The sequence below is a fragment of the Nothoprocta perdicaria genome, unplaced genomic scaffold (genome assembly GCF_003342845.1).
Source record: "Nothoprocta perdicaria isolate Ctin4 unplaced genomic scaffold, notPer1 scaffold_359, whole genome shotgun sequence".
In the NCBI taxonomy this organism is placed as follows: domain Eukaryota; kingdom Metazoa; phylum Chordata; class Aves; order Tinamiformes; family Tinamidae; genus Nothoprocta; species Nothoprocta perdicaria.
The window spans coordinates 284,462-299,867 of NW_020455598.1; the positions used below are offsets into that span (position 1 = coordinate 284,462).

General features: G+C 50.3%; 1 protein-coding gene across 1 annotated transcript in view; it reads left to right on the forward strand.

The window, feature by feature from the left end:
• The first annotated feature begins 1,043 nt into the window (after nt 1–1,043).
• Nucleotides 1,044–15,406, forward strand: part of UBE2H (ubiquitin conjugating enzyme E2 H) — a 38,286-nt gene continuing 23,923 nt past the window's right edge. Inside the window, exon 1 of the mRNA XM_026044321.1 lies at nt 1,044–1,146. Within this exon, the coding sequence (XP_025900106.1) occupies nt 1,094–1,146 (53 nt within the window). The 5' untranslated portion in view covers nt 1,044–1,093. The remainder of the gene's footprint in view (nt 1,147–15,406) is intronic.

Consider the following 15,406-nt stretch of genomic DNA (forward strand, 5'->3'; position numbering starts at 1 on the left):
GTTCCCCATGCTTCTTCCAATCCCCACATCTCCCCATGGTTCCCCCAATCCCCACATCTCCCCATGGTCTCCCATAACCCCCCATGGTTGTCCCAATCCTCATATCTCCCCGAGGTTCCCCATGGGTCCTAACGGCTCCCTCAAACCCCATGGGTCCCCCAATCCCTACATCTCCCCATGGTTCCCAATGACTCCCCATGGTTCCCCCCAATCCCCATATCTCCCCATGGTTCCCAATGACTCCCCATGGTTCCCCCAATCCTTACTTCTCCCCATGGTTTCCAATGACTCCCCACAGTTCTCCCATTTCCGAGATCTCCCCATGGTTCCTAATGACTCCCCATGGTTCCCCTAATCCCCACATCTCCCCATGGTTCCCAATGACTCCCTCAATGCCCTGGTAGCCATTTTCCCCACCGATCCCAGCAGCAGGATGGGAACCATCCTGAGCCCCTCACACACCAAGCAATGAGACTGGAGTTGGGCAAGATGGGGCAGCCGCCCCACTGGCACCCATTGCCCCTCTGCCCCTGGTGGCCTCAAAATGGCCCCCGGGGACCGCTCTGCACCAGCTGGTGCAGCTTGTGGCGTGGGACCAGGGCCTGACGTGGAGGCTCGGCCCCTCGGCAGCCTCATCTGCGCTCATCAGCGCGGCAGCCCCGGGTAAATTGAGGCAGCGCTCCCGTCCCGTCCCCCCGCGGCAGCCGGGGGTCTCGAACCCGCGACCCCCACTCCCCTTTTTCCCCCCTCCACTACCGCACTACAACTCCCGGCAGCCCGCGGGGCGGGGCCGCGGCGAGGTGCCGTCACGGCGGCGCGGCCAATGGCGGCGCGGCGGGGCGGTGAGGTCACTGTGGGTGACGTCAGGGCTCCAGAGAGAGGCTCCGGCAGAGGCGAGCGGCGGCGGCGGCGGCGGGAGCAGCGCGGGGGGCCCCGGCCGGCGGCGGCGCCGCCTCAGCGGGACAGCGGCGGCGGCGGAGGGGAAGGAAGCGGGGGGTCGTCGCAGCCACTCGGAGCCCGGCGCCCCCCTTCCGCGCCGGGCGGCGCTGCTGCTGACAGCCCGCCCGGAGCCCCGGGGGCGGCCGCGGCCACCATGTCGTCCCCCAGCCCGGGCAAGAGGCGGATGGACACCGACGTGGTCAAGCTGTATCCTTGCCGCACCCCCCTCCGCTTCCCGCCATTGCGGGGGGCAGCTCCCCCTGTGGCGGCGGGGGGAGGATTCACCCCCCTTTCCTCCCCCCCACCTCCCGTAGGGCCCGGGGTGGCGGCGCCCCCCGCCCAGGCCCGGCCCCGGGGCCCCCCTTCCCCTCCCGCCCGGAGGCCGATTCCCCTCCCCGGGGTTTAATCCCCCCCCCGTTTCGGGCCTTGTTTTGGGGCCCTGCCCCGCTTGCCCCCTCCCCCAGCCCCCCCTTTCCTGCTCTTTCTGTGCTGGGGTGGGGGGGAGCTGCAGCCACAGCCCAAAGAAAGGCCTTTTGTGGCCTTTATTATTATTATTTACTGCCCCGTTCCGGCCTGCCGTTCACGAAGCTTCTCGTGAGGCCTTTAGGGATTAAAATATATATAAATATATATTTTTTTTTGGAAGGGGAGGGGGGTGCCCTGTGGGGCCTGGCCGGCTGTGAAGCCTCGGGGGGGAGAGGCACGAGCTGGACCCCCGGCCCGTCCGAGCGGCCCCGTTTATGTAACACCCGGGTTAGGCCGGGCCTTCCCCCCCTCCCTTCCTTTCCTTGCGAGAGCTGTTTATGTGTATACATTTATATATATATTTATTTATTTTGCTCCTCACTCTTATTGCCAGCCCTTTGCGGGGTGGCAGAGCCTTTTCTTCTCTGTCTGGAGCGTGGGTGGTATCAAAAATATCCTTGGGAGGGGGTTTGGCTAGAGGGTGATTTTATTAATATATCAATATAGATCGATATATATATATATATATGCATATATTTGGGGGGGGGGCAGGGGGTTGTTTACAAGGTGTTAGTGCCAATGGAGTCGGGGGGATTGGAAAGGCCGGCAGCCCCCGGAAGGTTTCGGGCTCTGTTTGCTCCAGGCGTTTGAGCCTCCTCGGGGCACAACCCGGTGCTCGTGCTTCGCTGAGGGGCCTTAAACAGGATCCCATCGAGTCCCCAGGACCGTAAACAAACTTGGATTTTGCTTTTTTTTTTTTTCCCCCCTTCTAAAATGCGGGGGGAGGAAGAAGGAGGGAGGGCAGAGCGGCCGGGCCGTGCGGGTGCCTTATCAAAGGAAACTTCTGTTGATGTTTTTGTGCGGGTGCGTGGCGCCGCACAAAGCTGCTCTTCACGTATTTTTTTTCCTCTATTATTTATTTTTTTATTCTCTCCATGCTGTTTTTTAAGCAAATAGGAAATGACTGCCGCTCACGCTCGAATCCGAGCTATTTTTATCCGGGGTTTAAAGTTACGCGCATGTCGGCGGCCTCGGCCGAGTGTCCGGCGATGGTTGATTGCGCCGGCAGGAGGGTCGGGAATTCCAGCTGGTTGGAGGGGGAAAATCCCCCTCCTTCCACATAGCCCCTCTGCAGCCCAGGCCTCCTTTGAGGCTGAGGCCCAACCTGATCCCGGGTTCCCTGCTCTCCCTTCCCCTCCCCCTGCTCCTTTATTTTTTGTGCCTTTGGTAGCTGGCACCTCCCGTGAACAGAGTGTTTTTAGGAGACAAAGAGCAGGTTTTTCCCTGCTTTTCTCGTGCTGCCTTCGCTGGCCCTGCGGTTCTAGGTTGGGAGCCCCCAGGTACCTGGCCTTGCTCGCAGCACCGGGAACGTTTCCCCTCTTGTTTTTGTCTCCCCCTACCCTGACAAAAGAAACGAGAGGCTTTTCCACAAGCGGAGCCGCTCGCCAGGGGCCGGGAGCGGTCAGTGTCCTGTGGATGACAAACTTGGGAAGTTGGATGTGTCGGATGACTCTTCCCTCCGCTCCTCCCTCCTCTGCCTGTTTTTTTTTTTTTTCCTCCCTGTCCGTCTGTCCGACCCGTCCGGCTGAGCCTGGCTCTGTAGGCCCGGGCTCCCCGGGGACCCTGGCGCGGTTTCCCTTGGGAATCTCCCTCCGGAGAAGCTGCAGTGCAGCCCGGTCTGAAGGAATGTGCTTGAAGGCTGCCCCTCCGCGGGGCCGGGGTTTTGTTGTTGTGCACGGTGGCTTCTCCCGTCCTCCTTTTGCTGCCATTTTCCCATTCCCTCTCGGCCTCTTTCCCCAATCCCCATGGCAAATCCCGATGCGGATTCTTAGCCTGCCAAGGGCTCCCTTTTCCCCTGGGGCGGGGGTAGCATCACGGGTGAATAATATTCCTGCTCCGGCAGGTTTGGGAGCTCAAAGAGGGCTTTGGATTCTCCCTCTTCCCAGCGCTGCTGCCTTTTGTGGCCGCCCTTTGTGAGCAGGACGAGGCTGCTGGGGCTCTTTGGGGCTGGGGGGGATCTATCCATGCCGGGTGCCGCGGTGCTCCGAGCCGGAGCCGCTCATTGTTCCCAGCACCGGCATCGCCCCCATCCCCACACCGGGCACCCAGTGCGGGGGGTCCCCCGCACTTATTGCAGCAAAGTGGCTCTTTGCAGGGCTCGGACCCGGCGAGCTCCTCCAGCGGGATGTGACAGGGACCCATAGGGTGACACGGCAGCTCGGGGCACCCGGCACGGCCGCGGGGCCGCTCCCGAGCCGCCGCTGCAGCCGGAGGCCTTGGGGGCCGAGCTCGCAACTCCGCGGATTGGCTGCTCTGTTACTACCCGGAAACCCGGGCCGGGGCGGAGCGAGGAGGCAGCTGATGGGGAGCCCGACCCGGCGCGGGCCCGGGGGGCCACCCGCTGTCGTCCCCCGGCCCCCTTTATTGTTCATCACAGGCACAAGTGCCTCACGGCCTCTCCTCCCAGCACAGTTTATTTCCCTGGATTTGTTTTCCTCCTCCTGTGGCTCCCGCCTCGCTCGGAGGCTCCCAGCTCTATTTTTAAGCAGCGGGGCTCGTGTTAGAAAAGGGAAGTGTCACCCTGCCCGGTGCCTGGAAGGAATTATAAATAGAGCTCAACTTCACTCCAGTCCTCCCTGTTGTGACCGGGTGACAAAGCTGCAACGTTTGTTACGTGCATTGGAGCTACCAGGCAGGAAGACACCAAATGAGCAGCCTCTTTCTGTCTAATTTGAGTCCCCTCCTGCATGCAGGGTAACAGGGGCACAAAGCTCCTTCATTTACCTGCCACAGCATTTTGCAATCGTGAAACACGCCGAGGTTCCTGCTCCGCCGAGATGGGTTGAGGCCATGGGCTGCGTCGGGGGTGAATTCCCTTTGTTGGGGTGAATTCCCTTTGTTTTTGGATGTGTGTTTTCGGCTGGCCCCGCACCGATCCTCCTCCTTGAACGCCTTCCAAGAGCGCGTTGAGCAAGAGGCCGCTCACGTGTCCCTGTTCTCTTTGGCCTGTCCCCAGGGGGAGAGCATGTGCACTGGAATGCCTTGTTTTGGTAGGGTTTGCTGGTGTGTGTGTTTTGTTGTGTGTGTGTATCAGGGAGGGGGGGTTCTTTTGTTTGTTTAGTGTTTGAAGGATGCAGACAGTTCTGGAAACTTTTACAAGTCTCAATGTGAACATGTCACGCTACTCCTTCCTTGTTTTTGCTCTACGGCAGGGGCTTCGTTTTAATGAGGCCTCCAGGGACAAGGGCGAGTTGTGCAGTGGTGCTTCAGAGGCTCTGTGATGCTTCAGTTTGGGATCCGTCCCTCCTTCCTCAGAAATCCTGGCACAGGTTGAGTTTTTATAAATAAAACCTAGTTAAACTCCACTCGGAACGTGCGGCGCTCCCTGCGGCGAGGAGAGCTTTAAATCCCCGCCTTTCTCTGCCAAAACCAACCCAGCTTCAGGGGCAGGAAATAAAAAATCTTCGTTAGCTAAACAACAACTTTTCCAGGTATCATCTTACTTATTAAAAAAAAAAAAAAAAAAAAAAGGAAAGAAAAATATAATGTCTTTGGATCTCTCTGCGCGTGGTTAATTTTAACTATTTGTGTGTCTTAGAGTAATGATTTTGGTGCACTGAGTATTATAGCAGTGTTTTTAGTACTATGCCTGTGGTACTCTGAAGCAGTTCTTAAGGCTGAACAGTATTAGATTATGAGATGCTGAAAAGCAAATCTTAGTGGCTTTTCTTTTGCCCTAACCGTGTGTGTGTATATATATAAAAAGATATATCTATTTATATATAAAGACAAAAGGAAAACAGATGATGGTAAAAGACAGTAAAGTGTTGTGAAATGGTGTCCCTGCTAGGTGTCGAGAGGCCTGCCTGATATTTCTCTTTTGCTGACTTGGATTTGTGGTAGGTGAGTGTTGTTTAGGTGTCATCACGACTGTATTAAATCCCGACGAGCTTCTGGAACGGCGTCTTCCCGAGCGCCCTCCCACGTGTGCCGTGGTTCTCAGCGTTATCTTTCTGATAACATTAGCTTCTCGCCGCTGCGAATCTCGCAAACCCTGTTAGAGCCTTAATGGGCAGGATTAAGGCGAGGGTGCCCCCCGAGGAGACCCTGCGCTGCTTTGTTGCAAATACTGCTCCTAATTTCCGTGTAAGCAGAGCCTGCCCCTTACCCTGGTTGGGGGAATGTTTGAGTTGGAAGAGGAGGGAGCAAATCCTGGGAGGCGGCTTTGGAGGCTCCGTGTTGCCTGTCTCGGGGTGAAGGCCCCATGGCTCCTATATTCCTATATCCTTATGGAAGCAAAAACCAAGCGGTGCTGAAAATGAGACTTTTCTCCTTGGCTTTTCTTTTTTTCTTTTTTTTTTTCCCTTTACAGTCAACGGAAGGAGCAGGGATTGTTGCTGTTCAGGAGGGAACGATACATCTGAAACCAGCGCAGGGAGGAGTGATTGCTGCTTGCAGGGTAACTTAACGTTCTCGGCACCTGTTGGTGCTGGTGCCCTTCTTAAACCGCGATATAATCCCGGTCACCACCACCGTGAGAAGCACAGAACAGGTTGTTGTGAAGGTAGGAAAGTGCCTGCAGTTAAAGAGATAGCCTCCTAGGCAGGATGGATTATCAGCCAAATAACTCTGCATTTTACTGTCTGCTTAAATTAGGGAGAGATGCCTGAAATTCCTGGTTTATTCTTTTGAAGTTCTGGACCTTATTCTGGCAGCAATGATGAGATTGCTGGATAACTTTTTTTAATATTGAATGTGAATTGCATGCGTGGGTGTGCGTATAGGAGCTCAGCATCTCTCTGTGTGTCTTCTTGTGTGCATTCAGCCTCCCTCCTTTCACTCCCTGCTGTTTCCCTGTGGATTTTGTCCATATATTTCTGGAATAACGGACATAGAGTCTATCTCTTTATTTTTCCTTACCAAAATAGAGCCCATGTGACTAAAGAATCATTTGCCTTTGCCATCTCCAGTTTCTCTTAGGTCATCCAGCCCATACACTGGTGCTGTGGCTTCTAGCAGAGTGCTTAGAAACCAGCTGCCCTGAATGCTGCACCGTGCCCTGAGTTGTGGATCTTCGACCACATCCTGTGGAAACTGCCCACGTTGGTTTTAGGGGTGGCAGAGCTGGGAAGTTCCTGCCTTTTCCTCCTGGTTTCTCTTGGTTCCATCTTCTCGTGATGTTCCAGGCTGTTTGTTCTTGGATGCTGCTGTGGTTTGAATACTCAGAGGCTGCTCCAGGGAAATGTACCCATGTGCCCATCGTGAAGGAGGTCTCTACGTAGCCTTCACAAGGCTCTTCCTCGCCTCTTGCCATCCCCAGTCACTCCCTTCAGCTTTATAACCTCTTATCTCTAAAGGTTTCATCCTCATTGTCCATCTCTTTCTTCCAGTTCCTTGACATTTCTGGTGGTGACCTGTCTGAGGCCAAGGATGAATTTAATATCTTAGAAAGAGGTGATTTTGCTGCCTCTTGGGCTCATGCAGCCTTTAATGAACTGGGCCTGATACTAAATCCAGGACTTGAGAATTTTTTTTTGCTGCCGTTGCAGCTTTCAAAGAACTGTATGGCACCGTCCTGTGGTCTTAAATCACTTGGCTTATTCCCTCCAGCAGCAAATTGATTTGGCCTTCGAAGAGGAGCCAGCTCGCTCAGAATCCCTTTTCTTGGCGTCAGGTAGGGGGGCACATCGGCACGTACCGCTTGTGACCTGAGGCATCATCGTCGCCCCACGGACTGAAGCCTTTGTAAATTCCAAATTGCAGAATTTGCTTTTGTTCCACACAAGCAGTATGCAGGGAAACACAGAAGGCAGTAGGGAACTCGAGATATTAGTGATTTAATGTGGGGGGTTGTTTTATTTTTTTTCTAGCGTAGCTGCTTGAAATGGTTCTCGGAGTCCAATGTTACTTTACAGAAATGATTGCCTTGCGCTGGGGCGGCTTTCCTTGGACTGCATGTACACTGAAGAAGGGTAAAATATTTTCTTTGAGACTACACAATAGCTCAAGTGTCTGTGTGGATTATTCTGAAACATTTTGTACTATCTGGCTGCAGCCAGCTCCTTTTTCTTTCCTTTTTTTTTTCTCTCTTTTTTTTTTTTTTTGGTGTGTGATAGTCTCAAAAATGAATGTTTTAAATCTGGGTTAGTGTTTTTTGCTAGGAAGAGCCAGCCCTAATGACAGTTGCTGTTCTTTTAAGGGGGCTTAGCCCTCGAGGCATTTCCCATCGCCTCCGAAAGGCTGAGGTTAAAAGCTGACAGTTGACTCCTGTGGAAAATCTGCATTATTTCCCAATTCCAGGGGGCTTTTCACCTGGCTTTAAGCACTGCTCCCATGGGAGCTGTGCCGGAGGAGGCAGAGGGGGACCTGGCATGGGAATTATAGATGAATTATAGATGTGCCAATCACTGCTGCCTGCCTGGCCACGAGGATCCTCTCCAGGAGCTGCTTATTGTTTCTAGGCTGTGGATCTTGGGAATGGACCGGGACAGGCTGCGATAGCCGGAGGTGACGGAGAGGGATGGGGCTGCATAAGGAATGAGGGGCATTGAGTGAGGATGAGTAGCGCCCGCTCTGCTTCCTCCCGCACCCCAGGTACAGCCCTGGAAGGTAAATTTAAGAGTATTTGCACTGAAGCTCTGGTATTATTTTGTGAGGCTGTAAAATTTTCTGCAATTTTGACCCAAACCTGGCAGGGTTTAGCATGAGCTTAGGGACTTAAACAGCTATTAGGAATACCCCAAATGCTTGGAGGAAGGGCAAAAGGAGGCTGGTGCAAGGGCTCTGCTGTGAGACATTTGCCTTGGAAAGCAGGAAAAAAACCTGCTTTGGAGCCAGGATTTTCTCATCTACCTGTTGTAATTCTCCTTACTGTATCACATGAAATGGCTGGTGCCGGACATGGGTCGGGAATGGGATAAAACCCATGGCAGATCACGGGTCTGGTCCAGGGCTTTGACTCTTGGCCATTGCAGGCTTCAGCGGGATGCCAGAACAATGTCTGGTGCTTAAAAGAGAGAAGGGAGGGGAAAAGCTGCTTTTTATTTTTATTTATTCTTTTTTTTAATCTGATCCTGAAGCAGTTTGGTGTCCTTGATTAACCCCCTGCACGGTAGATTAATAGATGCAAAATTGCAGTGTTTGATAAATTATTAACACGAGCACTTTGGCATCGCCGGGCTCGCCGTGTCACTTTGTTTTGTCTCGGGAGCTGCGAGGTGGAAGCAGCTGGGCCGGGCGACAGCGTCCGGTGAGAAATCCCCCTTTTTGCCCCGAGAAAACTCGGATAGGAGCCGAAATTTGGGTTATCTGCCGGGGTTTGACTGGAGCTGAACAGTGACTTAAAAGCATCTCTAGATCTGAGGGTAATTTTAAGACTGCTCTGAAGCTGCAGTTTAGTTTTAATCGCTGCTTTGGAGGGGCTTGGGAGTTTAGACTCATCTCTTGCTTTGGGAAGCAGACCAAGCTCTTCCTTTGAGTCTTATTTATTGGGTCTGTGTTGAATGGTCTAAACCCATTTAGGGGTCTTTTTTATATGTGTGTGTGTGTGTATATATATGTATTTATATGTATATATGTGTATCAGGTTTGCTATTACAATGTGTTGGGGATATTTTATGCTAGTTAATCACCCCTTGGGGGGCTGCACTGGGAGGAACCAGTTGCTTCTGGAACGAGGACATGGGATTGGAGTGAATGAGAAACGCTGCACATCCTCTCAGCTGGAACTCCTGACATTCCTGCTTTCAAAGAGGAGTAAATGGGATTAGAAATGGGTGGGAATGACTTTGGGAGGTTGAGGAAGGGGTGATTCGCTTGAAAAGTGGAGATAGCAGAAAGTGGAGCCTTGTAGTGTGGTGGAAGCGTCTGTATTTTGGCCCACGTTGAAGCGGGATGGATGTGAGTAGATGTTAACTCCATGTATCTCATGGGAATAAGTGCCCTGTGGAAGTGAACTTGCATCCAGTGCTGCTTGTAAAGCTCATATATACATATATATATAAAAGAATTGCAGGAAAATTTGGACCAAGCATGAGGTTGCACTAGTTACCAACCAACTTTGGTTGATGTTGAAGGCAAATGCAGTGTTTTATGTGTAGAGAGCTGGTGGCTGACATGGGACAATGGACCAAAATGCTGTTTGTGGTTAAAGACTGAAGAAAAAATCCCCTGCAGCTTCAGCAGGTCGTTTAAACTCCAAGCCCCTCCTGAATTATTGATCTCATCCTGAATTTCCCCAGCATATTATTGAGACTTGCATCCTGCCAATAAAAAAAGTGTAAAATTGGAATTAGTGGCAGTAGTATAACAGTAAATCGTAGTATCCATGAAAAAGCACTGTTTTGCTGATAAAAGCATGCAGCAAAAATAGATGTGCTCTCAAATAGGAACATTTGTTGACCCATTGCAATGAACTTGACGTTCAGTCTTGCAAGCTGTATTGATCCCCAGACAAATAGTGCATTGGACCGTCCTCTACTTAACGTAATTTTATGGATTTAGAGTATAGATTGCTTAGGAGACAAATGTTGGGCTTTCAGTATATATTGGAAGCCAATGATTAGGTTTTGGAATTAAGATTTAAAATGCTCAAGTGCATCCAGCGCGCATCATTCTTGCAGGCAGTGGTGGATCCCCAGGTATCCTCCCTTGACCAGCCTCTGCAGTGATGATTTCTCTCCAAAATTTGGCCCTTCCAGCCTGCCTTGCATTAAATCTCTAAATGTCAGCTCTTTGTAAGAGGAGAAACTGTTTTATTACTTCAGCATGACGTGGTGGATTAAGGCTCGGGGTGAAGCAAGGACAATTTGTGTGTCATGACTATTCAGTCGCTGTACTTTGGGTTACTCTCTGTGTGGATGTTGTAGGGAACATCAGACTGGGCTCTCTTGAAATACCCTTTGTAAAAATTATTGGTGCTTCCCCTAAAACTATTACTTAATGTACGTGGCTTCAGGCTCCTTCGGACCTTTTCCTTCATGAAATTTGATCTGGAGGTGTTTGCTAAGTGAGGATCATGTAGGAGACCAGTTGGGTTGTCTTAAGCCTGAGCCTGCATCTCTGTCCCGTGAAAGCCAAAAGTCATGGTCCTCTATTTAAAGGCATTATGAATATTGCATTTCATGGGATTTCCTTTTTTGGCCTGCAGCCTGTGCTTGCAAGGACTTCCTTCTCATATGGCTGGGGCGCAACTGGGTCCTGCAGAGCTGGGAGTTGCTTTAAGGTCCTCCTTTAAGCATCTTGGGGTGCATACAGTGTGTGTACCTAGATTGTTCTCTATGCCTCTTAAGGGCTTCCAAAGACACAGATTTCTTTGCTGCTGCCTGAAACTGGGCATAACTAGGATGCTTTAGAACAGGATGTTCTGTGTGAAACACTCTTGTCACCCTTCTGCAGACCTGGATGGCACAAGAAGCAAGTCTGAGGCTACGTGAGGCTTGGAATCATCTGTGGCTCCTCTTTTGATTTCAGACTTTCTTTTGGGTATTTATCATGAGCACCCATGAAGGGCAACAGGGCTATGATGCTGAGGACTTGCTCCCTTTTACAAGGGATTTCAAGCAGCCAGAGAAGCCCTTTGAGGAAAGAACATCCCGAGCTGGCAGGTTACGTGGTTCTGGTTTGGTTGATTTGCCTTGTTTCTGGTGTCAGGTTTTTCTTGCTTGTTTCCCTTGATGCACAAAAATTGAGGTCAAGGGAATGTAAAACACCCTGGGGAAGCACGTCCTGCTCATCCACAGGGGTGACAGAGGATGGAACAGCTTCACAAGCTGAAGCTGCTCAGTTTGCTCAGAGCCACCATCAGCTTGAGCTGATCCGAAGCCTTTTCCTTCCAGGGTTTCCCTGTGAAGCCGCACTGACTTTGCAGCCTGGTGATCTTCTCCCGACAGCCTCGTGATTCCCAACACTCGTAACAACCGTTTTTAGGTCATTACCAGACGGGGCTAAATTTAGCACGTGAGCCAGAAGTGTGAGGCTTCACATCCAGCCTGGTCCCTGTTACTGGGCCACCCTCTTGGCCCGTGCGGCAGAGCTGAACACCTGGGCAGAAGGCAAGGTAGGAGATCCCCAGTTGCTTCTCTCTCTCTTTTTGTTGCTGTTTTTCCTCTTATTTTCCATCCCATTTAAGATGGATGATGGATCTGTTGGCGCTCTCTGTGCCGGGGAAGCAGCAGGATGTTTAACTCGGGTTGCTCTTGGAGGCCTTTGTCCCTCTAGGGACAGGGACAGCTCACGCTTGGAGCAAAGAGGGAGATGTTTTCCTCATTAACATTAAGCTACATTGCAAATAGAGAGCACTCCCACCTCCTTTTTAGTCCCATAACCATCAGGAAGGATGGCAGAGGTGAGTAAAATGGGAAAAATAGCAGGTACTCTGACAGTGCAGTGAAAAATGTGCAGTCTACCAGGAATTTTTGCAATTCCAAGCTATTCTTCATTGCAGCTTCCTTCAGAAGGTGGTTTCTTTGCAACAGCCCGCTGGTTGACTGGGGATTTTCCTTCATTTAGGGATCTTGCCATCAAAACTGATTTAAAATGCATCAGGCCTTGCTTAATTCTGATTTATTAAAGGCGCCTGTGATAAATGTGTGTCTTTGAAACTGTTGCTGGGCCTGCTGGAGGTCACCTGTAATTCAGAGCATCTGGCGTAGGTCACTGCTGGGCTTTTTGTTCTGCACCGTTCCAGCTTTGGTCTTTTGCAGCTCCTCTCGGAAGGAGGAGAAGCTTCAAACTCGGTGACAAAATAAAATCCCCCTTTTCCAGGCAGCTGCACAGCTAATGACTAAACTGTGTTAATTAGTTTGCTGCGCGGTCGCAGTAGCGTTTCTTTGTCCTTCCTATAATGGTGACCCGAATGGAAGATGTCAAGGAATCTTCTGTTTCAGCTGAATTTAACTAATTATAAGAGAGCACTTGCCTTCTCTCCCACACTGGGTGGTGCAGTCTAAAAGCTTGGGGCAGCCGCGGTCAAATCCATAGCACTTACATTGTGAGCGTGGCTTATGTTGGGGAGCGGATGCTGAAGAGCCTGGCACAGGCAAGTATTGAAGTTTTTGGATACAAAACCTGAGGATATGGAGCAAGCACAAGAGAACTGCTAAACTACCTGAATTTGTGCATTTTGGGGGAGCTTAAAAAGGAGTTTTTCTGCAGGTGTTCTGGGTGTTTACCCCATAGATGACATGACTTTTTGGTTGGTGTCAGCAGCTCGATGAGCAGGACATGACGTGTCCTGACCCCATTCCCAGCCTGGAAAATGTGGCTGTTGGTATCTTCTCGAGGCCAATTCGGACAGCACAAGCTGACCTGACTTGGCCTCAGCTTCCAGGCCAGATGTTGGAGTAACTAAGTCGAAAACGAAGCCTAGATGTGTCTTTATAAGCTAAGCCCTTAAATACAGCTGTTCAAATGGATGAGTGAAATAAAGCCGGGGCCAAAGCAGTTGTCTTGGGCATCCTGTCTGCAGCCAGCACGGAGAAAGCTGATGTATTTAGCGGATCCATTGGGGAAGCCTTGAGTCTGCTTAGCTGCTCCTGTCCCCTTGCAAGAAAAAGGGGGATAATTGATTTAATAGGGGTGACAACAGAGTAGTGGGAGTTTGTGGACAAAAATGGGGCACCCGGGAAGCTCCTCCAGCTTTTCCATCAGCAAAATTCACTGCAATTTCTTGGTACATTGAACTCTGCTGCTTGGAATTTTCACCTTTTGTGTTATGGGTGTCTTAGAAAGAAAATGGTGTCTGATGCACCTTGTCTGCTGCAGGTAACCAAGGTCTGAGAGGTGTGTGTTCGCAAATTGCTTTTTCCCTGCTTTGGTTTGAGAGAAAACAGGGCCTGGGCTGTGCTGGGAGCTGCAGTCACAGTTGTCATAACTTCACTAGTTCTCAGAGGTGTCATGCTCTGTCTTTTAAGATTTATTATTATTAATTAAGATTTATTCAGGTTAAAAGCATGTATGGAATATCCCATTTGAGCTTGACCTCTAAAACCTATTTCCTGAGATACTTTGGTACAAAACAAGGAGTTTTGTGGAACAAAACTCCCGTCTCTAGTCTAACGAAGAGTCTAAGGAAGAGCAACACTCAACTTTTTCTTGAAAAGGGACAAAATAAAGTGGCTTGAGAGGAACAGAAATCAGCAGGTGGCCTGGGAGATGGTCTTCCCTGAGAGTAACACCTGTATCTGGGAGAGCATTGTGCATTGCCTCAAATTGGGCTGTTGGGGACAGTGTGAAATGAAGATTGAAGCCACATGTTGCCCTTTTCAGTGTGTTATTTGAGAGGTCAAGGGAGGTTTTTAAATCTGTGGTTTGATTCTTGAATACAGCTTGTGTGCTGCATCGGCTTTCTGCATCCATGCCATAGATACCAGTGGTTTCTGAGATTTATTTTAGAGCTTATCTTGCTGGCAGCTGATAACCGTAGCCAGGTAGGCTCAGAAATGCAGGAGCTTCTAGCTCAGGCAGCAAAGGAATCTGTGACAAACACATAGAAGCTCTGCTTCTGTTTCACACGAAGAAATTGCCTTCGAGGGACCTTCTTCTTGCCTCTGGTGTGGAAAGTACCCAGATAGGTGACAGTCGAAGTACAATTTGGGATGTCAGACCTGCAGGCTCAGTGAGGACCTCGCTGCCTGATTTTCCCCGGCATCATCCACTTCGATGCTTGTTCCAGGCTCTGAGCCTGATTCATAATTTAAACACAGTTTTGCTCTAGCGTTTCGGCTGGATGTTGCTGGCTCCTTTTGGAAGCCTGAGGTTGGAATATTTGTGGAAACCTCTTGGAGATGTCGTGTGGGGGTGATCTGAGGTGAGCAGGAACCTGATCCCAGTGTACCTTGCTGGGCTGTCACATCTGCTGTAAAGAGCTGCACAACAACAACACGCCTCAGGTAGCTCTGAAATCCTTCATTTCTGCCCTAAAATCTCAGAAATTCGGGTGAAACTTTGGCCTCTGGTAGCAAATGGCAGCAGAGAAGGTGTCTCCCTTAGTTAGACCGGTGCGTCCAGGTGGGCGCCCTGTGGCTCTTCCAGTTGCGTTGCCAAACCCTTGGTTGTTTTTTAGACAAATAATATATATAATTGCCAAGCAGTTAGGACCATCCTGCTGTCCTAGGCTTATTGAATGGACCCTTTTTTGGTGCATTCCAAGTTTTTTTTGCACCCAAGCAACGCTTTCAGCTCTGCCTCTCTTGTGCCTAGGCAAAAAGAAAAGGGTAGGAAATTGCCTGATATGTGCAGCCCTTATTCCAAGGGAGCAGGATCCTAAGCAAAACTAACTCCGCTTTTTAAAGAATATCCTAAGGTTTAGGTACGTTTGCAGAGCGCCTTTCTTGTGGAGGACTTCAGGGTTTTTGTTGACAAGAGACATCCTGATGTGAAGTGTCTATTAAATATGGGAGCGCTGAGAGCGTTTTTGATGCTTTCTCAGCGTAGCGATAAGTTGCATTTCCTTGAACTGCATCAGATCAAGATCTCCTTGGTGAGTCTCCTTGGCCTTATTTGGAGTCTCTTTCTCTTATGTGGAAGAATTCGTTGCCAAACACCTTAAAACTCCACCCTTTGATAAATATCACTCTGAATTTACCAGAATGAAAGTACTGTGATGCTTCACCCCTCTCCCACCCACCCTGTTAAGCATTGATCAGAATCAAAAAAGAGAGATAAAATGTGGGATTCTTGGTGATTTTCCATAGATGAATGTTCTTGCAGAGTTGAACTGCTGGCTCCTTCTGCATCTGGCTGTCCCAGCTCCACACCTGGGATGTTCAGGGTGCTGCAACCGAAGAAGAAGGTTTAAAATTTAGGAGTTTATGTAGCACTTGTTGAGGTGGTTTGACGTTGTTGCAGTTTCCAAATGACTGTGTAAGTTTTTGGAGTAAAAGTGCATTTCTGTAGCTGCAGAAATCTAAAGCAAACTTCACCGGGGAGAAGGCTGTGCCTTAAAATAATGTGTTTGCAGGAAGTCTAAATCGGTTGAGTATTTCAACTGTGAAAACGCATG